Below are 23,260 nucleotides of genomic sequence, written 5' to 3'. Positions count from 1 at the left end.
ATGTCAAGAGCCACATCTCTATATGGCTCTTCTTCTTCTTTGATTTTAATGCCGGGTTGCGAACCAACTTCCAAGGTGCATACCGCCACCTACTGTGATGGAGTGTAAAAAGAATGAATTTATCCTATTATATAGACCACTATTCTTAATAAATCTCAGGACTGCATGCATTTGTTTCCTTGAATTTAGAGCATCATTTAATAAGCTAGTTATATTAAATTCCTGGCATCCTACTGCTGGTAATTCTTCCTTAAGAATCCTCCTTTGTATTTTGTAAGTCTTGCATATCTGCATAACATGCTCTGTTTCCTCTACTGAACAGACATCACATAGATCTGTGTCATTCCCTATAACGTGTAAAGTGTGATTTAGATTTGAATGTCCTGTTCGTAAATGTTTGAAAATAACTTGCTCTTTTCTACTTAAGTTGTTGTGAAGTATTTTGCTTTTCTTTATGGTCTTTGGAACCTTGTAATAGTGTCGACCTGTATGACATGAGTCCCAAACTGTCTACCATTTTTCTAACGCATGCTTCTGAAATTAAATGTTTTCCTTCTGATCTACTGAGTGCAATCTTTATTTTTAATTGATTCTTTGGCAATCTTGTCTGCTTCCTCGTTACCTTGAATTCCCATTGAATTCGTGTGCTGGTACCCACATAAATTTAATTATTATTCTTATCTGCCGTAAACCGTATAACCTTATCATGATTTCAGTTAACATGTCCTATTTGTTTCCAATGATTGTAAGCTCAAAAGGACTGCCATTGAATCAGAACATATTATTACTTTATCCGGTCTAACTTCATACACCCACTCTAGTGCCATTAAAATAGCTATCCTCTCTGCTGTATATACTGAAGCACCATCTGTTATCCTTCCAGCCTTCCTCACCTCAAACTCTGGAACATAGTATGCAGCCCCTGTCCTTCCAGTCTCTTTACTCTTTGCCCCATCTGTATAAATTTGAAGAAACGTGTGTAGTATGATTTTTTTTATATACTCATATACATATGTATTTAACCTGAGTCATTCATTTCCCTTCTGTTTTCATGTAATTTTATGTCTATTTCCAGTTGATCTATTATCCAGGGTGGAATTGGGGATACTACCACTATTGGAGCAAATGATATTGACTCTAGCCCAGCTTCATTAACCCACTTCTTTATTTTCCATGCAAATCCTTTACCAGTTGCATTTAAAATTTCCCAGCAATCATTAATAACTTCCCTTACAGGATGACTATCTTTTTGTCCTAGCAGGTTTACCCAGTATGCCATTGCTAGTTTCTGTCTTCTTATGACATTTCTGATGTCTCTACTTGTAATGCTGCAATGGGTGTGGCTTTAACTGCTCCTAAAATTAGTCTTAATGCTATAGCTTGCATGACATCTAATTTATTTAACAACGTGGATGATGCCGACTCATAAACAATACATCCATAGTCTAGGGTTGATCGCATAAGCCCAACATAAATGCTCTTTAATGACTGTTTATCAGAACCCCAATCTTGACCTGCTACTGCTCTCATTACATTTAAAAAATGTTCCACATTTCTTTAATATAAAATCTACATGGTCCTTCCATGATAATTTGTCATCAAACCATACTCCTACTTAAATTTTGAAACTTTCTCTAAAGAAGACCCATATAATTTAAGTAGTTGATTCTCTTTCATTTTCATCCTTGTAAATATTTGGTAACATGTTTTAGATATTGAGAATTTAAATCCCCATTCTAACGACCATTTTTCAACTACTTCTATAGCTTCTTTAATTTTATTCATATTAAAAGACATATTCCTTCCTCTTTTCCACATTATACCATCATCTGCGTATAACCCAGTGCTGATTCCCGGACCCAATTTTCCAAATATATCATTATATTAAATAATATAGGAATAATCACACTTCCCTGAGGAGTTCCGTTTTCCACACTTAGAATTTGAGATACTTCACCACCAACTTTAACTTGAATTTTTCTGTCAAATAAAAAACTTAAAACCCAATTATACATTATTCCTTCTATTCCTATGCTTTTCATTTTAATAAGTAATCCCTCCTTCCACAACATATCATATGCTTTTTCAATATCAAAGTAAACTGCCACTAATCCCTCTTTAACCGCTATAGCTTTCTTTACATCTGTTTCCAGTTTTACTAATGCATCTAATGTTGATCGTACTTTCCTAAAACCATATTGAGATGTCAAGGCTCCCTTGCTCTCAAGTACATAATTAAGCCTGTTTACAATTATTTTTTCCATCACCTTACATAAATTTGATGTAAGCGCTATTGGTCTGTAATTCCCTCTATATGGCTCTGGGTCACTGCTCCTTTTTGTGAGTGGTAACGATGGTAACGACAGTCAAATATGAAGGTAAATCAGTAGCAAAACTCGAGAGGTTGAAGATCTGATTGTGAGAACTTGTCATATTAATATTTGTATTTGTAAGTTAAAATTTACACTCACAGCTCTGATGTGAAAAGCTGAATCTTTCAATTTGCACACACAGACAATGATCAAAACACCCGTGTTTTGAATTGGAAGTTGTAGATTAATAGATACAAATGTGTAGAATGACATTCACACAAAGAAAATGACATACACACATGTTTACGACATATTTACTTTTGCACTTTACTTCAGTTTCGCTGCACAACGTCAAGTCGGCACTTACAACCTCTCAGATCTGGAAGTACAAGTTCAAATCCTAGCGCTCTGACTTTTGCTACTCTTTTTGCGGTATTCTGTTGCAAAACTCACTTGTGCACTTGTATATGCAGATGTGAGAGAGCAGAGCTGGGGGCGGGGCTTTGGTGCGAATTAAGACATTTTATTGGTCGATGCCCGACCAATGAACAACGCCAATTGTTTTCACTGAATATCCTTAGCTTTGACAGGATTTTAAGACACTGCATTCATTTTGCCATTCAGGTATTATCTAGTAGACAAATAATGCAACATATAAGAAGGGTACGACGTATGGTACACGTCAATGTGTATGCTACGCCGTACCTTCTACGCGCACCCGACGCAGAAGTATAAATTGGCCTTAAGGATGATAACATTGAATAGCTTTTGTGCAAAATACAAAAATCAATACACCTACACCGAAAATTAAGTACAGTGTGGCATCTAGCCATGCTGGACGACTCAAAACATGTCTGAACAAGTTTACAGGTAAGCAAAAAACATGCGCCACATTTCAGTGTTGCGAACTTCCGCAAAAAATTAATAGAGAAATAAGAAATAAAGATCGCCTATTTATTTAATAAATTATGCTTGGTTATAGCTTCAACTACTGTAGCTTTTGTACTTGTATTCTACACAACGTTACAAAAATAATTCCACAGTAAAAACGGCTTAAAATTTGGATTTCTTTAGAGTAGTAGCTGTTCTAATGGGATCATATCCAATTTAACGCACCCTCTGAGGCGGCTGAGAAACAGCGCCGCGAAATGGGCAGAAAATACATTAGGCGGTTCATTGTGCACTGTGCTTAAAAATTTGGTTTCCTTACAGTAATAGCTCTTCTATAATGGCATCATGTCCAATTTAATGCACCCTCTGAGGCAGCTGAGAAACAGCGCCGCGAATTGTGCAGAAAATGCAATAGGCGGATTGTACATTGTGTATTGTCAAGTTCAAAAATTCATCCAAAAATAATTCTACAGTAAAAACTGCTTAAAATTTGTATTTCGTTACAGTAATAGCTCTACTATAATGGGATCATGTCAAATTTAACGCACCCTCTGAGGCGGCTGAGAAACAGCGCCACGAAATGGGCAGAAAATACATTAGGCTGTTCATTGTGCGCTGTGTAAAGTGCCAAGTTTAAAGCTTCATAAAAAAATAATTCCACAGTAAAAACTGCTTAAACTTTGGATTTTGTTAGGGTAGTAGCTCTAGTCTAACGGGATAATGTCCAATCTAAGCACCCTCTGAAGTTGCCGAGAAACAGCGCTGCGAATTGTGCAGAAAATGCAATAGGCGGATTATTGTACATTGTGTAATGTGTCAAGTAAAAAAATTCATACAAAAATAATTCTACAGTAAAAACTGCTTAAAATTTGTATTTCGTTAGAGTAATAGCTCTTCTATAATGGGATCATGTCCAATTTAACGCACCCTCTGAGGCAGCTGAGAAACAGCGCCGCGACATGGGGAGAAAATACATTAGGCGGATTATTGTACATTGTGTAAAGTGGCAAGTTTAAAAAATTATAAAAACATAATTCTACAGTAAAAACTGCTTAAAATTTGGATTTCGTTAGAGTAGTAGCTCTACTAACTTCACAATGCTACAGTAAAAAGGTCTACATTTGTTTATGGTGACAGTCAAGCACAATGGGTATAAGTCCCCAGTGCAACTTTTAACGCACCCTTAAAGGCAGCTGAGATATCCCCCAATGGGTAATGGGTAATTTTGGCCCATTTCATGGGTTCATAATTTCAAAATTCTTCAGTATAAATATCTGAAATTGTGTATGATTATATTCATGCACAGATGCAGGATAAAGCATCAGTGAAACACCCCCAAATGGGCCAACAATGTGATAACTCTTCTGTATTGTCAGATTGGGTCCGTAACTTTAAAATGTACAGTAACAATTCAATGGCTCTTTCAAGTCAAAAGCAGCTTTACAGAAAATGCAGATTTCTGTAACAAAACCACAGTAGGATTTTATGAGATATCAGAAAGTACAGTTATTAGAACAAATTAGTATTTACAAACGCATGCATTTTAAGCAACAATTAATGTGCAGTTTAAAGCAATGATCAAATGATCATTTATTTATAATCATCCATGTTTGATGTTCTGGAGTCCTTGCAGGATAGGTTTCATCTCTTCAAATGTGTCTGAAGTCTTCATAAGGGGCTGGATCCAAGCTGGAGCATAATCTCTGGTTACTCTGTTACATTTTCATTTGAAGCCCAATTAAAAAAAAAAAAAAAAAATTTTATTCAATATATTTATTTTAAAAATACATTCAAATTATGTTATTTGCAATAATTAAAGATTGATGTATAGGCCTCATTATATTTTTTACAGTCATTTTATGTTATTATTTGTTATTTACCTTTCAAAATAGTGTATTATTCTTTTCTGAAAAAATAGATAGCCTACAATATAATCAGGGTCCCTAAAAAGTGTAAATAAGAGAAAAATGGTCCCTTAATTGAGCTGATGACATGTACAATTATTAAGGAATACTCTAGCCTAATTATGTACCTTTTTACAGTCCATTTTCGCTGAAATATCGGTGTTATTTGCATTAATATATATATATATATATATATATATATATATATATATATATATATTCTTTTATTCTGAAAATAGACACAAAAGTAACACAATTCCGTTAAAAAACGCGAAAAAGAGAAAAACCGCACGGTCCCTAAGTTGAGCGTCAATAAGAAGCCAGCAAACGCGGAAGTTCGCGTCATTTAAGGGTGGAACGGATAGCGTCAATAAGAAGCTGCAAATAAGAAGCTGAATTCAGCCTCGTAGATATACTGATATATCACTATACACTCAGAGTGAATAATACGCATTCAGAGTGCGGAGTGTAAATATACACGATGTGCTCCCTGGACTATACTTTCAGTCCCCACCTGTGTGTGTGTGTGTGTGTGTGTGTGTGTGTGAGAGAGAGAGAGAGAGAGCGCGAGAGAGTCTGTGTGTGTGCGCGCATTCCTGGCGGCTGCAGTGCGGTCACATGACTTTCTCTTTCTCGTTTTTGTTGTAGTCTTTAGAACAACGAACATACAAGGGCAATAACAAATTACATAAAAATATAATAAAGACATTAAAAAAAACTAAAATGGTAAAAGAAAATCACATGTCAACAAGCACAATTATTCAAATAATAGATTTATGCCTTTTATAATAATTTAGTTTTTCGATGTTTTATTTCTTTTGGTAGTGACCTATTTATATTTTAATAGGAGTCAAAAATTTTTTTTTTCCAATGCTCATTTACACTTGTGAATTAATAATTTTCCATATGTAATGAATAAATTTATTATACACCAAATTTTGAAGTCAACGAACGCCTTATTGCAGGAGAGTTTAAATGTGACGTTTTGTTTCTCTTAACAGCTGAGAGCTGATGTTGTCCCCAGAACTGCAGGTATTTATACCCACTTTGTATTGTTGTTCTCTTCCTCCTTGTGTGATTTTTAGTGCTCACCTCTTGTCTGTTGTCTTGCAGAGAACTTCAGGCAGCTGTGCACCGGAGAGTGTGGCTTTGGCTTCAAAGGGTCTACCTTCCATCGTATCATCCCCGGCGTCATGTGCCAGGTGAGAAGGACTCTGTCCCAGGTGGAAATCAACCATGGCTGCCAACACAACTCAATAGCCAGTTTGTTGGGTTATATTATGATTTGATAAATGATGTCCTCCAACATATGCAAGTAAGCCTAAAAAGGTTCGCACACTGGACAAGATGCGCTCAAGTCTTTCAAATTTGAAAATTTTCTATGAGTACAGGGAACTACACTGCGACCAAAATGGTCGCATATGCGACCTCTTGAAATGCCATTGCGACCCAAATTTTTATGGGGTCGCAAATGTATCACTGATTATTTTTGTACCAACTTGTGTTATGCTATGATTTAATATGAGCATTCATTAAAACAGAAATGTGTATTTTAAGAATACGTTTTATAACGTGCTCCGAGCATTCAACACATCAAGTTGGCTTCAGCCCCGCGATGCGGTAAAGCTGAACTGAGCAGCTGGTGACTCGCGCTGTGTTCGGTCTGCACGAGAGAGCCGCATCTCGCGAGCAGCAACACTGAACCGAGCTCTCCTTCAGGATGTTCGCGTCATCCTGCACCTGAACGAACAAATCGCAGTTTAAATAAACAGAAAAAAACAGCGAAAAGCGAAAGAGCTCAATTCAGCACCGCAGTGTTCTGGTGTTCAGAGGGAGCAAGCAGAGCGCGTCTCAAAGTCTTATTGCTTTTGTACCGACAACAAATACATACAAAATATGTCAAAATACCCATCTTGGAAAGTGTGGTTATGTCTTAAGTGAAAGTAAAGAGTTGCAAAAAAATCGGATGTGTATCATTATAATGGATGCGTTTGTCTCTTAAGGTGACCGTGCATAATTTACTAGCTCTGCTGTCAGTGTCTTTAATGTATGAAAATGAAAGTAAATCACTCACTGCTCTTGATTGAATTACTTTGTAGTTTTAACAAGAATTTATCCAAAGTCAATCCAAAAATCAGATAGAATTGTTTTACTAGTGGGTGCAGGCCACTAGTTCATTTATGTAAGTGAGTATGGCAAAATACAGTGATCTGTGAGTGTGAAATATTATATCCAAAAATTCTTCATACTGTAGGCTACCAGTGAAATTGATTTTTTTTTTTTTATAATTAGGGACCTGACCATGTTTTGCTTAAGTGTTTCTTTCTTTAATTGCTAATGCAACCTTTTCACACCACAGACTGAACCAAATTAAGCATTGCTTGCTTGGTAACTGTTCAACAAAGTATTGATATTTGTGTAAATATTGTCATACTGACAGTTGTCTGAAGTTTTGGTTGATTCCGTTACATATCTTTTTATCAAAGTTATCCGAAATTATCAAGATGAATTTGCTCTGAGTTATTGTCATATTTTATTACCAATTTCTAAACTACAGCAAATAAACTGTGATAATGTGAGAAATGTTGAAGGTGTCTGAATACATTTTGGTTTGATTGTGTATTTTATTTTACAGTGAAGACTATGCAGTACTATTTTAAATTAACAAAAACAAACTTAAAAAAATTTAAACATTATGTAAATAGCACAAATAAATAAATAGAATGAACATACAGTACAAATTAAACAATTTTAAACAGGGCCCACTGTACAACCTGCACCAGGGCCCCTCTAGCCCCAGCTACAGGACGGAGCAATGCACTGTGTGTACTGTAAGAAATAGAACAAGGCATGTGGTTTAAAAGATGACAAGTAAAACAAAAAGCACATCTGTATGCAATACAGTTTCATTATTGTTCATTATTATCCAGTAATTACTATAAATAATTTGTGCGACCAAATCATGTTTTGCGCCAGTAACTGAAAAAGTTAGTAGCGCAAGTGCCACCAGTGGAAAACGTTAGTGTAGTTCCCTGGAGTATGCATCGTGCATCGTTTTGTACAGTGATTCTATTTTGCATCTGTGAAGTAGAACTCAAAATCCTACTGTGCCACTCATGTAGTCATCCATTAAGTTACATTAACAATGATTTTGGTCAAACATTTGCATGTACTGACTTCACCCTATGCTGGAGGATTGTGTATGGTGCCTTAAATGCATGTTTCATATAAAAAATATAGATCAGCTTTTCTCTTAACTAATGCAAACAGTTTAAACTTTGTAACCTTTGCCTTTATATAAGTAATTAGATTCACTGTTCCTCCATTCATTATTTCGTGGTATTTGCAATGTTTGACTGGTTGACAAATAATAATTAAATCACAGTCGTGACTTTTGATAATCTGGTTTAATTCAGGATTTTATTAAGATAGTAGAATTTCTGAATAGCTGGTAATTTAATATTAATAGTCAGATTGGCTGGTGAGTTCAAGTTGCTTCAAACCCTGTCCTGAAGTCTTCTGAGGTCTTGGTTTCACTAGCAGTTTTGCAGTTCGCTTCTAATCTTGAGACCTTTGGGTTGCAGGGAGGTGACTTTACGAACCACAATGGAACTGGTGGAATGTCCATTTATGGCAGCAAGTTTGAGGATGAGAACTTCACCCTGATGCACACCGGGGCTGGCATCCTGTCCATGGCCAACTCCGGCCCCAACATCAACGGTTCCCAGTTCTTCATCTGTCTTCGTCAGACTTCATGGTGAGCAGAAGCGGTGTAAATGAGCGTGTCTGCTGGATCTGTGCTGTGGAGAGCCTATACCTAACATCTTTTCATGTTTTCTTTCTTAAAACACATGTTTATTCATTGGAATTTAATTCAGTTTGAGAGCTGTGGTTTTTCTGTTTGTCTTTTGCTGTTGTTTTTCTTATCCGTAACGTATGATTCTATGTACAGTACCTTATTGTAGTTTGTTTTATGACCCTTTTTGTGCAGCTCTTTGGTCAACTACTGTTGTTTTTAAATGTTCTCTAAGCTTGATCTTTCTCCCCCAGGCTGGATGGTAAGCACGTGGTCTTCGGAAAGGTTGTGGAGGGCATGGACATCATCGGAAAAATGCTGGTCTATGGTTCCAGCAGTGGAAAGCCCAGCGCCAAGATAGTCATCGCTGACTGTGGCCAGCTGTAAACACCTCAGCCACGAACCTCTGACCAAACCCTGGTCTTGTACTCCTCAGTGCTCCCTTTCACAAATCCCGCCACTTACCGCAACATTCTTGTCCAAGATCTACAACCCCTCTCTTTATCCTTCAGTCATCCATCTTTGTCTCTGACGAATTGCCTTTGCTGTTTGGTTTTAATTTTTCAAATAAAGTCCTGTAGGCCTATAATTTGTGTATCAAAATCTGAAAATAAAGGGGAACAATGACGTGAAACTCTAAAACTTGTTTTTATGTCTTATGTTGATCAGTGTAATGTAAGTCATGTTCCGTCTGCTCTTTGATTTTGATCTCGCCCTTTTCAGAGAACTTGCTGATCCGGTGTATAAATCTGTCTGAATTTCTTCACTAACCCTTTAGTCTAGGCAGTTCAGATCTCAGTGAATCCAGTCTGAGCAGTTCGAGTTGAGACTTGTCCTCCAGAGAACTTTCAATCTGTTAAATCAAGACTATTGCAACTTCAGAAGTGTTGGAATATAGTATGTGTAAAAAGAAAACATGGGATAAATGATCGTTTAAAAAGAAAATGAGACATTTTTTTTTTTTTTTTAGATGAACCATTCATTTAAGATTTAGATTACCAATATTCAATATGAATCAATATTTTCCAGACATATCCAAGTGAATTTTTTAAAATGTATTTTTTAAACCAGGAAAGTGATGTAGGGTCAAACGGAGTTTCGTTCATTTAGGATCGACTGCCTGCATTGTTGAATCATGGTGGTTTACTACTTGTGGCAGTCGTTTAATTCGAGGAAAGTATTTCTGGTTTTTGCATTATTGTGCCAACCTTGCCCAGGTGCATGTTTTAATAAGAAAATGGACAAATCATAATTAACGCAGTAATATTCCATAAAAATAAGAAATATTGTGACTTTAAGGGTGATATGGATTATATCTATGAAATGTGGTGTCATTCAACAATGTTATTCTTCTGTTTACAGGTTGTGTCACCAGCTGGTGAATGTGTAATCTTAGCTGCAAGAACCTTCGGTGCCAAATTAAAGTGCCCTCATTGAACATGTAACACAATTACCATAGAGCCTGCTTGGCCTGGGAGGAAAATGCATGTTTGTCACTGTGACGCATTAATATAATGGTCATAAATGTATTGCTTTGGACAGGTTTTATTGAATAATAAATGGATCCTGTGATCTCTAAACAAGGTTACTGATAAACAGAAATGAAAATTCTTTGTCCATGTATTATTGTACATTAAGTCGGGTGCTATTTAAAGGGACAGTCCAAAACTTGGGAACCTGCAAAATGTTCCAACTTTTTCATGTTATTTAAATACTACTGAGATCAAGAATAATTTGTTGAATGATGATGAAATCCAGGAGGAATGGCTTAGATGTGTGCATTTAGAAGAATTCACTAATCCTGCTCAAAGAGGTCATCAACACTGCATATTATACATCTCCCTTGTGTTTAATTCAGTTGATCAGCTCATTAGATGTGTCTTTGCACAGTTAATGCTGCTGAGTGTCACTGTCCGCTCAAATTTAATTGTGGAGACACATAAACCAGACTACCCAGCTGGCACATGACCAACCTTCAACGCTGAAATATGTTTGAAATAAGGTCAGTTGTTGTTTTAACGCTGAAACAACGTTGATACAACAGTGAATCAACATTACGATATCAACGTTGATCCAATTTGCAAAAATCGAAAGGTAATTCAACGTTGATTCAACCATGGTACCAATGTTGTTTCAACCTTCAATCAACGTTGAAATGCCGGCTGGGAAGATGTACAACAAACGTAAAAGACGATCAGACTGGACACAAGACCAGCTGTTACTTCTTACCCAGCTGGTTAATGACAAAAATGATATAATCAAAGGAACATTTGGAGTTGGGATAACATCATCATTATCATCAGATGTTTATAAAATGTTTATATTCTGAGGCAGATTGAAAGCAACAGCCATTTTAAGAGAGTTTGTGTTTGATCTACTAAAAATGTTTCACAGATTTAGGACAGTGTTGCCAGGTCTCGCGAGACAAATAAGCAACCAGGCCTGTGAAAACAAGCCCAAAACAAGCGACCTTTTCTACGGAACCCCCGTTTATTTATTTTTTCTCCCCCCTGAGCTTCAGGACAATGACCACAAGAGGGAGTTAAACCACCTTTTAACATTATTTAACATTAGAAAACTGATGGGATATCAAATATAGACTGATGTACCGAGTACATTATATACACAGTAAACATCTGATAATTAAAAAGTCCAGTCAGTCACCATCAGTCGCAACTCGCGCGCATTTATTTAAAGTTTACGTCACTCAATGACGACGTTTTCCTAACCAGAAAAAACAGATTGCCCTCCTCTGCCTCTGATTGGCTAGTACTCGTTGCCATCTCGGTCAGAGCCAATTAGAAGCAGGATGTGGGTGGGAAAAAACTCAGCTGTCTCCTGTGTGTATGGGGGAAAGGGAGAGACAGAGAGAACAGGCTAGAACTACTTTTAAATAACATATAGAAAATATCTGCTTGATAACTTATTATGGAGCTGGGAACAAGCCCAAATAAGCAACTACACTTTAGAAACAAGCCCAAAAAAAACGCGACCCGCGACTACCAATATTTGTAAGCGATTTTACAGAAAAACAAGCCCCAAAGTCGCTTATAATAAGCGGACTTGGCAACACTGATTTAGGAGCTAGTCTTAAAGCTAAAACACTTTGCGAAACACTCTTAGAGCAAAATTTGAGGAGTCCTACATTTAGGACTGAAATGTCCATTATTTTTAAGGTTTTCTGCTAAATCGGCGAGTTATGAGCTAGTTTTAGCGGGCCATGATGATCAAAACATTGTACATATTTTAATAATATTTTTTGGAGCAGTTACATAAGTGTGCCGACATTTAGTTAATTTCTTGCTTTTTGTCCCACAATAAGCCCGTGTTGGGTTTGTTTGTTGTCCACATCTTTTTTGTATTTCTGTTTTTGTATATTTTAAACCAAAACATAAAAAAAGACATTCACTATAGAAATTTCCATACTGTTTAATTTTTTAAGTTTTCTCAAGTAGCCCTATGCTTCCAAGTTCACCCTCAAATTAATAATAAAAGAAACCTGAATGAACACTTCTGAATTTTTCTTTTGGTAAGCTGATTGTATGTCAGACAAATAGATTGTTAATAAGCTGCATCATCCCATCTCATGCTAAGCTAACATGTTTGTGCATTTACTGTAATGTGCACAGTTCAAAGTATATCCTTAAAAAACTACTGTAATATTAATGAAATGAATGTATAAATGAATGAAATTAATGTTGCACACATTAAACACACAAAAATGCACTTTAAAAATAATAAAAATGTATAAGTTTTACTTTTATTTGAATTGTAAATCATTATAATATTTTACTGTCTTGCTTTACAGAAGTAGGCTACACTTGTTTTGATGTATTGACCAACAAACTAAAGCACATGTAAAGTAATTGGTTATTATTTTAGCTGTAGTGTGTTATTTGATATTATATTATAAATATATTCAAATAATGTGCCATATACATTTCAACAGAAATCACATTCAAGTACGTTTACCTTAAATGGTTAGCAGTTTATTCGGCAGTACACTTCAACCATATTTAAAAAATGACAATATTATTGACTAATATTATTAATTATTATGAAATTACATATAAAAATGCACTCAAATCCTCCATAAGTGGGTCACATTTACATACATTTATACATTTTCATTTATTTGTAAACAACATGTGTCCAAAGACATTACAATCAGTTTGCACTTATGTTCTTTTACGGCATATAACTGGACATTTGGTGTTAAATTCATGAAATAGCATATAGTTGGTAGTTACTGTTCATGTCAGTATTTACAGTATGTTAATGAGGGACACAAAACTGACCTGTAATGTATATAATGACAGAGAAGAACCAGTTATTAAGTTATCTATGGTTTCAAATTTGTTGTCGAACTTGAAGCTATATCAGTTCCCTTTGTCCGTATCTTCCCACTCTTTTACCCTGGAAATCACTAAATCATTAAATTCAATAACATTAGATGCATATCCAAAGGCGATTAACGGTGTGTCACAGGAGGCGCAAAAGAAGTTGGCATCCCATTCACAATGGATTTTCTCTTCATTACTGATGCACAATCACCTTCACATGCACATCATGATGAAAACAATCAAATCAAGTTGACAAATCAGGCCTGTTTATTTCATTCATACCCACTGGAGTGACAAGAGACAGGATAAACAACATTTTACAAGCGTACAAAAACAGTATTCACTTCGCACTAACCATTTGTAACACTAAAATGTGATCTTAGTAAAGGATAGAGAAAGTTGCTATATTAATCACTTTAAAGGTTTTGAATCAGGGCTGCAGGTCCTGGTTATTTGTTGGCAAGTTCCTTTATAAGTGTGTTTGCATCACTCTTCAGTGTCCTCCTCACTTTCATCACTCAGAGGGAATTCTCTGTACCTGCACTGTGTATTGTAGCTCTTCACATGCATTGGACACTCCTGATTTATAATAGCCTTGAGGAAAAAGTGTCAGGTGTCATCACAAAGCATTTGTAAACGTATTAATCAGACACGCATACAGTCACATTTGTGTTTCTCACCATCTTCTCCTCCCGAGCAGCAGGATTTTTGAGGAAGAAGCAAAGGGGGGCATACAGGATGTTGATGATGCCAATGATCACCATGAGATTGGGGAAGCCTATGGCCCTTACTATGGCCCCTCCAGTCGATGGACCTGCAGTAGGAGCGAACGCACCGAGAAAACAGAGTCAGTTTGGCTCCTGGAGCTCTCAGGGTGAGCAAACACCAGGTTTTGACCTGAAAATGGATCTAATAGATCTAATTTGTGACAGAATAGGAATTAATTGCACAAAACATGTCTAATAGTAAAAAATTATTGTAATACAACTGCATTAAGGGCAATTACCAACAGCAAATCCCATACAGAGTGCAACGTCAGCAATAGCGTACACACTTCCGTAGACAGACACATGGCGAATATCCACTAGGTAACCCATTATAGCCATCATAGACGAATCAACCATTCCTACAAGCACAAATAATTAGAGTTGCACATTTCATACAATCTGTTAGAGTTATGGGTTTAAAATGTATAGCGTAGTTTACTGCAAAATGCCAATTCTGCCTTTGTTTATTCTTTTATTTTTCTGCTGAACACAACAGATAAATACTGTATATTACTCAGATTTGCTCATACAGTGAAAGGCAATGGGGGTCTAAAAAATAAAAACTGAGAGACATTTGAAAATACAGATTTGAAAACAGCATGAGGGTGTCTAAACAATGAAAGAATTTTCATTTTGTGAGAACTTTCCCCTTAAATATTACATGATAAATAAATGAATAATAGTCACCAACAGCAAATCCCAACCCTCCATTGGGACCAATAAGCCCATAGATGTCTTTGGCAAAGGGGACCTACAAATAAATTCACATAATGTTACAATCACCCCAGTCCTTTAATATATAATATATAGTTTGGGGTCAAAATATTTATTACTATTTTTGAAATTTTGAAAGTCTCTTGTGCTCACCAAGACTGTATTATCTGATGAAAAATACAGTAAAAACAGGTTTCTACTTGAATATATTTGAACATTTCATTTATTTCTGTGATGCAATGCTGAATTTTCAGCATCATTACTCCAGTCTCACATGTTCCTTCAGAAATCATTGTAGTATGTTGATTTGGTGCATTTCTCATTATCATTATCCAAAATATTTTTTATAACATTTTTGTGGAAACCATAATTCATGGTCAAGATACTTTGATGAATAGAAAGTTCAAAAGAATAGCATTTATCTGAAATATAAATCTTTTTTAACTTTACAAGTGTCTTTACTGTCACTTTTGATCAATTTAATGCATCATTGATGAATAAAATTAATTTATCTTAAAAAAACACTTTTTAAGCACAGTATGTTTGTTTTGTATATAGTTCAAGCATACATGTGCAAATTGTAGTGAAATGTGATTTAAAATGTGATACTCACACAGAGCAGACTGATGCCGACTAGAAGCATGCCGATCATGGAACACAACCACCTACATCAGACAAGCATTTCTAAATGATTCAGCTCTTCACATTTGCTTTTCAATTTATTTATTTTGGGACATGCAAGAAAATGTATTACCTTCCCATTTTATTGGCCAGTACTCCAAACAGATTGGTCCCAATGAGGTAAGAAACACTGGCTGGTAGGAAAGCCATACCTGCAATACCAGTAACCATGATTAGAGGAAAACAAACATGAATTAAATAAATGACCTGTAAATAAGCAGGAAGTGAATTGTTTCAATCACATTTTAATGACTTGGAATAATAGCGTTTCTTACCAAGCTGCCATTTTGGCGAGCACATTGTTTGCATCATCCAGATGGGAAGAGTGGGCTCTAAAATAGCCACCCCCATGTTTGCAAAGCACAGCGACCCTGTAATTATACACAGGAACCATAATCTTCCTCATCATTCACTCTGCACAGCTCCTCATCCGCTTCTTTTACAAATTGTTTTAGCTGTTCGCATCATAACATTCGGCCGTGATTATATGGAGGCATACGTGTAATTACAGAGACTGCTACTAAACCTTCTCGACAACTTTTTAAACTGTGGGCAGGATTGGAGGATGTATTTGATTCGATTTGATTTACACACACACCTGCACTAATGAGTATGTAGGGATCCCTCAGCAGGGTGAGTAATGGTGTTCCTTCCATGCTCTGAACAGAAGACACATGACAATCACTCCCGATTCTCACAGTAACACTAATGCACACATTCCTTATCTCTTAACAACGTTTAAAACTCACAGCAACTACTGAATGAGCTACTCACCCCTGGAGATATTTTTGAGGGCTGAAGGATGCAGAGCTGGAGGGCTGGTGTTGAAATTGGGAATTGAAAAAACAGTTGGATAAATAATGAGATGTAACTCAATGGATTTAAAAGGGAAGATTTATGAGTTTTACTATTATCTTACCTCCATCAAACACAGCCAAGAAGGCAAGGACCAGAAAGGGAGAACTTTTACCAACAAACTCATACATGACACTGCCAAAAGGCGCTCCAACTGAAAACAGTACATTTTGCACTGTTGGTTAATTTCATTTAGCTATTGCTAGGGATTTCCAGTTGTTGACATTACTTTACATTGTTAACTTAAATTATAATATGAAGCACATTAGAGGATAAATCTTGTACTGTATTAACATACTGAGCACTCCCATGGCAAGTCCTCCCAATGCGATTCCCATGGCAAATCCTCTCTCTTTGTCATCTGTGTGCACACTTGCTAACATTCCCAGACCTACACAATCACACAGTCGTTTTTATCATATATACATTACAGCTAAAACATTTGGAGATTTTTCAAGAGAAATTAATACTTTAATGCATTAAACTGATCAAAAGCGACAGTAAAGACATTCATAATGTTACAATAAATGCTGACCCTTTGAACCTTTTATTGGTCTAACAATCCTGAAAAAGGTATCTGTTTCCACCAAAATATTAAGTAGCACAACTGTTTTCAAATAATCAGAAATGTTTTTGAGCAGCAAATCAGCATGTTAGAATGATTTCTGAAGAATCATGTGACTCTGAAGACTGGAGTAATGATGCTGAAAATTCAGCTTTGCATCAAATAAATAAATTAGATGTTAAGATATATTAAAACAGAAAACATTTTAAATGGTAGTCCTAATAATATTTCTCACTATTCCTGTTTTTAACTGTATGTTTGATCAAGTGAGAGACTTCCTTCAAAATGATTTTAAAAATGGCATACACATCCAATATTTGGTTCATCATATCAAGCATGCTAAATCACAGATATTATACCTGCCACAGTGGAAAAGGATGATCCAATTCCCTGCAGTGAGCGGGCGAAAAACAGCAGTGCGTATGTCCCTGAGAAGGCAAACACTGCAGAGAAAGCATTCAAAGTCAGAGTCCACCTCATTTCACTTGTAGTTTGCACTAGTCATATAAAGTGAAGCCATTTAAAACACTTCAACAAGCATAAATATATTGAATATGTCTCACTCAGTGCACAGTAGCGTATTCAAACAAATTTATGAGCAATAATCTCATATTGTTGCTCCATCGTAGTTAATCCTACACAATGATATTCATATTCTAAATTCAATGTTTGAATATATATTGTTGACGTTTAGCATGATAAACACCAAGTCACCATTTGATTTCCCTGTTGGAAAAATAAAATGGCTATGCCGATTAGGTTTGTTTTAAAGCATGGCAGCTGGTTTGAGCTGGTTATTAGCTGGTCCTGAGCAGGAGCTAACCAGTTTAGGACCAGCACATGACCAGCTGCTTTTTTGTTGTTGTTGTTGACAGGGTTCAATGTAAAATCTGGGTCCTCAAGCAAAAAGAGCTGAGAACTAACATCTTGTTCTCATTCAAATTCATGTCCTCCTCAATTTCATTTTATGTTTAGCAGAATTAAATTTACAGGTTTGTAACAATTTGAGTAAATTATGACGTAATTTTCATTTTTGAGTGAACTATCCCATTAACCCATGCTCACAATAACATCAGTAACATGCATTTAGAAAATGGAGTGGATGAATTTCCATTTCCTGTAGAGATTAATAGTCCTAATAAAGTAAATAACACACAATATAAAACAATTAATAGTTATTAAATAGTACTATGACTTACATCATATAACATGACTTACTTATTGTGGAGACAAACATGATGACAAACCCAGCAAACATCGGTATGTGATATCCAATCCTATAAAACAGGCACATCATTTAGCCATCTATTGTCATGCTACTTACTTCAGCTAAGTAACAGTCATTTTTGATGATCTGCTCAAAGCGTTTATGTACCTGTTAGTCAGTGGGCCTACAAATGGGTTGACCATGAGCTGCACCAGGGCTTTGGAGGCAAACAGCAGCCCAACCCTCAAATTCTCCTCCTCCAAAAACTCACTGTCCTCTTTACACCTGTGTCGCTCGGCAGAGCTGGCATTGAGCCCTGAACTCCAATTAGCCCCGGAGAAGATGGTGAGGCTGGCAGTGCTGATGGCGTAGGTGCTGTTGTCGTACAGAGAGAAGATGGAGGTGTAGGTGGGCTGAGCCTCAGGGGGGCCGGCAGACGGGGGCTCTTGTGTCTGGTGCTCTGTGGCATACAGGAAGGTTGGGATGATGGGAACTGGAGAGAATGAGAGAGGTGTGACGTGAGGATGGGAAGAGGAAGAGTTGGTACCTGTGTGTGTGTTTGCAAATAACCCTTCCCCTCCACCTGCTGTGGACTGTATGAGACAAGAGGTCAGGGCAGATGCAAGCAGATAAATGTCATAATGAGAGAAGAGTCACTTGTCCAGCATAATGCTCGACTTTTCTTCTCATGCTTTTATTTCTATATAATGTTTTTGCAAAATACAGAATGGGCTCAAAATGTGATGCAGATTGACTAAAAGTATGTGGACATCTTATTGTAATCAACAAATATGGCTATAGATCAGCTATACATACACTCACTGTCCACTTGATTAGGGATAACTGTTAATTTATTCAAATATCTAATAAACCAATCATATGGCAGCAACTCAGTGCATTTAGGCATGTAGACATGGTTGAGACGATCTGATTGTTGAGATGACCTGAGCATCAGAACAGGAAAGAAAGTGGATTTAAGTGACTTTGAACGGGGATGGTTGTTGGTGCCAGGTGGGCCGGTCGGAGTATTACAGAAATCTGATCTAGTGAGATTTCAGTGCGCAACCATTTCTAGGATTTACAGAGAATGGTCCAAATAAGGGTTGGAATGTGGCATAAACAACATTAAAGCATGGATCCATCCTGCCTTGTATCCAGATATTGATATACATTGGATTGGCATCATGGATGTGCAGCCCACAAATCTGCAGCAACTGTGTGATGCTGTCATGCCAATAAAGACCAGTCTCTGAGGAATGTTTCTAGTACCTTGTTAAATCCATGCAACAATGACTTAAAGGCAGTTCTGCAAAAGGACTAGCAAGGTATACCTAATTAATGGCAACTAATTTGAGCTGGTTTGAGCTGGTCCTAAGCTGGTCCTAAGCAACTAGTTCCTGCTCAGGACCAGTTTAAACCAGTTCAAACCAGCTGTCATGCTTCAAAACATAGTTAAGCAGCATATGCTGATTTTTCTTTCAACAGGGTGTGCATATAGGCTACATTTAATGTGTCTAAATAGAAGCAAATCCCTGCAACATATTGCTAGTGGAAAACCTTATTATTTGTTTAGGATGGCTGTGTACTTACCCACAACTGTTAGCAGCATGTTATCCAGCAGCAGGGCCACACACACAACGACAAGCACCAGACGAGGAGAGCCCCTGCTCTCTCTGATCCAGTCCATAATGTTCAGCATAGCCATGATCCACCTCTGTCACTGTACACACAGGCATGGGTCAGATTGTCACAGTATGTATTTGTTAAGTATTATACACTTAGATTCGATGATCTCATATTAGTTGAGAGACTAAATGGAATATTTTTTTGACAGGTACAACATGTCTAAAGACCCCACTGCCGCATGATCCTTCAGAACTAATATGCTGATTCGCTGTTATTATTAGCAATGTTGAAAACAGTTGTACTTAATAATTGAAGTCACGTAAATTCATCTTTATTTATATAGAGCTTGATACAATACAGAGAGTTTCAAAATATTGTCGCTTCATAGTATTTAACAGGAAAATAACAGAATCAATGATGCAAACTTAAAAAAATTGGATTTCGGATTCTATGGACTCTATGGCATCCTGTCACAGAGAATAACTGAGGGCCTAAATCTTAGAAAATCAACAAAATTGATTCATATATTTATAATAATAATAATTTAAAAACTATTTTAACCTGCTTTAAATGTTGTTGTTTTTTTTACTCAAATTTGTCACAGATGGAACAGTTACTGTAGACTGCATTTATAGTGTTTGTTTAGATGTGAGATCCTCAGTTGCCAGATTTGGTTGTTAACTTGTGTACACACGCCTGGCACCTAGAACCAGCATCTTTTCCAAAATCTGGTCAGAAAATAGACGTCTAAACAGATGCATGCACATTACAAGTTTACTTTACCTATTATTTTAAAACATGTTTGAATTGGACTGCAAACTTAACACCTGGAAATACTTGATTCTTCCACAGAAAACAATATAAACAATGGTGTTTTTCATATGCTATTTTGATAAGGTCCATTAGAAAAGGGCTGGTCAATAGATGATAAGCATCTTGCAGATTTATCTAAACCCAATGATGTATTATGAATTACAAAATGACATTATGGTGACATTATACATTTCAAAATATGTTTGATCAGAGATTGCCTAAAAGGTTCGAGAACTTACTGCTCTAATTGACATCCAACTAATATCCAGGAGGGGCCCAAAATGTACAACAGTACTCAGGCCCTTATGCAGTCTTCTAGGATGTGATAAAGGGCTTGAGGACAGGTTTGTTCTAGATGAGCTCTTCGCTTCAGGCCGGGAATTATGTGCTGTGTGATTGAGTTTCAACAGTATGATTACATCTGCTGTAGGCCACATGAGGAACAGACTCAGTGTTTCAGAACCCCTACTTTCATGTCTTATCAGTTTAGTTTGTGAAAAAAGAGCAGCATTTTGTGTTTTTGATTTGAATTTCTTTTACATAGCTCAAAGATAATGTACTTCTGTCATATGCTGTGATAATTTGCAAATGCTAAAATTGTATTAATTTACACTTCTCAAAAGCTTGGGGTCATCTGATGACTACATTTGATTTTATTTTAAGAAATGCAATATTATTATTTAGCAAGGCTGCATCAATTGATCAAAAAGGGGAGTAAAGTCTTTATAATTGTTGAAAATTTTTGAGAGCACAGCGGTTTTCAGCAATGATAGGAATAATATAAGATTTCTGAGCGATCATGTGACACTGAAGACTGGAGTAATGATGCTGAAAATAACTTTACCTGCCAACATCATCATTTTGTGTTCCCAAACTTTCTTAAAGAGGTTTTCTGTGTGGTTTAAACCTGTACCCATTAAAATATTCATATTTTGGACACTACTAATCATGTATTTTGAAACACGGCTCTATAATATTTAATAATGAAACAAGAAAAACCATCATAAAACACAACTGTCTGACATCATGAAACAATTTGTAGTCCTTAATCAGTCTCTCGATTGAGACATTATATGAAAGTGGTTAATGAATTAAATGATTGCCTTTTAAGTATTTTATATGTAAAAGATATAAACAACATTTTTAAATTTCGTCTTACCTTAGGTGCATTCTCTTCTTCAGCGCAGGAGTGTATGTCCAGTGCAGGTGTGTGTGAAGCAGGGGTCACTTGTTGAACTGAATGATGCTAGAGGTGTCTTTGTCCACCGCCACCTGCATGTGATCTGTTGAGGGGTCTTTGGAGGAAATATAAAGACATGCACACGTACACACACACATACACACACTGCGTCATAGCAAGAGTAATTGTGTGCATCTGCCTTTATTGGGTAGGTGAATGACCTGCAGGCTTCTTTTCATCACAACGAGCCTTTATCTGTGATCTCTCATCCAGACTCAACACACACAATCAGCAACCACTGCTACATTTCACTTGTGAATACTGCTCAGTCAGCAACCTAATCGCTGCACTATGAAATCAATGGGGATTGTTCATTATGTGCTATGTTAAAGTTTTCACATTAATATCAAAATCTGTATAATAGAGCAATGAGTGACAATGCATTTGGAATGTGCTGGCAAAGACAGACTTTATGGAAAACATTAACAACATACATTCTCTGTCTGCATCAGCTGTACAAACTCTGCACATGTGTATTTTGTGTAACTCTTAAGCCTCTTAAAAGTCCTTGTCTGTGCTCCTAACAAGTTTGACCTTAAGACCTCTTTTAAGGGTTAAGATGCTTTCTGAATTACTTTACTAGGATTTTTTCTTTAATTTTAAGAGTAAACGACCACATTTCTAAGAATTTTCTTAGAATTTTGTCACTAGGAGCTACTTTTTGCATTAAGATTCTTTATGAATACGGGCCCTGGAGTTTAAGAGGCACTTTTCCAGCATGCCCGCCTTAAAATGAGTCGTCCTATAAATAACCGTTATTATGCTTTTGAAAGATGACCATTAGCATCTGTTACCAAAACCATTTGCTGCATTTCTTAAATACAGTTTCCATTGTTTGTGATATTTCATTATTCTTCCTTTCGAATAAGACATTCCATTAATTCCCTGGAACCCCCCCCCCTTTTTTGATGGCATAATTATGTAGTTGGATGGTCTATGCGTGGGAAGCTGCAGTACAATTAACATTGGGAAGTTGGTGCATTTGGTGCCCATGGCTGTTTCATTTGTAAAGAGCTGTGTGTCATTTCCACATGTGTATTTTGTGTCAACAACAGGATATTACAGCACAGAGATTAAAATGACAAATTATCAAACTGTTGAGACAAAATGAACTTGATAAAGCAGGATGACATTGTGGCTGTTAATCAATTTTCATATTTAAGTGTGACTTGTCAGTTAAAAAAAAAAAGTTAAATTTTTGAGGAAAAAAGCATTTAGTCTTAAATCTAAGAATACAGAATATAAATATATTACATATGATTTAAGTTGTTTCCTCAGGTTGTTACCACCATGTTTTCAACCTTTGAATTAATTAGTAGGCCAAACTTCTCAATTAAAAAAAATGTCAAAATGACATCGACAACCAGAAAAACCTCTTAAATGACAAGGTAAAATATTCTTTTTTTATGCCTCTGTCTTAAGTTGTGTGTCAGAAGGGTTTTCATTTTGTACAAATGTGTGCATTAATTTTAACTGTCACTCACGTTTTTGAACATAGACTTTGTAGTGCACGATTCAAACTTGCACTTTTATAATTCATGAATGA

At 36.3% G+C, this 23,260-nt stretch overlaps 2 protein-coding genes across 2 annotated transcripts; one reads left to right on the top strand and one right to left on the bottom strand.

Annotated features, from left to right (window-relative positions):
* Positions 1 to 6,056: 6,056 nt before the first annotated feature.
* Positions 6,057 to 9,545, top strand: LOC132097484 (peptidyl-prolyl cis-trans isomerase A-like). Its single transcript, XM_059503217.1, has 4 exons — positions 6,057 to 6,139; positions 6,221 to 6,309; positions 8,692 to 8,864; positions 9,158 to 9,545. Exons 2-4 carry the CDS (start codon positions 6,301 to 6,303, stop codon positions 9,288 to 9,290), a joined length of 315 nt encoding a protein of 104 aa, XP_059359200.1. The 5' UTR covers positions 6,057 to 6,139; positions 6,221 to 6,300; the 3' UTR covers positions 9,291 to 9,545.
* Positions 9,546 to 13,217: 3,672 nt separating this feature from the next.
* On the bottom strand, positions 13,218 to 19,740 carry LOC132097102 (chromaffin granule amine transporter-like). The gene is made up of 15 exons (XM_059502726.1): positions 19,626 to 19,740; positions 18,204 to 18,528; positions 18,047 to 18,105; positions 17,188 to 17,271; positions 16,562 to 16,654; positions 16,328 to 16,417; positions 16,183 to 16,226; positions 16,007 to 16,067; positions 15,684 to 15,779; positions 15,482 to 15,560; positions 15,341 to 15,392; positions 14,701 to 14,764; positions 14,253 to 14,372; positions 13,927 to 14,060; positions 13,218 to 13,840 (listed from the first exon to the last, which is right to left on the bottom strand). Exons 1-15 carry the CDS (start codon positions 19,738 to 19,740, stop codon positions 13,733 to 13,735), a joined length of 1,524 nt encoding a protein of 507 aa, XP_059358709.1. The 3' UTR covers positions 13,218 to 13,732.
* Between the last annotated feature and the right edge of the window lie 3,520 nt (positions 19,741 to 23,260).

This window comes from Carassius carassius, chromosome 21 (genome assembly GCF_963082965.1).
Source record: "Carassius carassius chromosome 21, fCarCar2.1, whole genome shotgun sequence".
Lineage (NCBI taxonomy): Eukaryota > Metazoa > Chordata > Actinopteri > Cypriniformes > Cyprinidae > Carassius > Carassius carassius.
This window is presented reverse-complemented; position numbering and strand designations above follow the sequence as displayed.

Excerpts from the sequence above, each read along its gene's own strand:
- LOC132097484 (XM_059503217.1), top strand. Across the intron at positions 8,865-9,157 it reads TGTCTTCGTCAGACTTCATG|GCTGGATGGTAAGCACGTGG; the intron begins GTGAGCAGAAGC and ends TTTCTCCCCCAG.
- LOC132097102 (XM_059502726.1), bottom strand. The coding sequence starts at position 19,740 with ATGGCTATGCTGAACATTATGGACTGGATCAGAGAGAGCAGGGGCTCT. Across the intron at positions 16,227-16,327 it reads CTTGGCTGTGTTTGATGGAG|CCCTCCAGCTCTGCATCCTT; the intron begins GTAAGATAATAG and ends TTTCAACACCAG. Across the intron at positions 14,765-15,340 it reads TCGGCATCAGTCTGCTCTGT|GTCCCCTTTGCCAAAGACAT; the intron begins GTGAGTATCACA and ends ATTTATTTGTAG.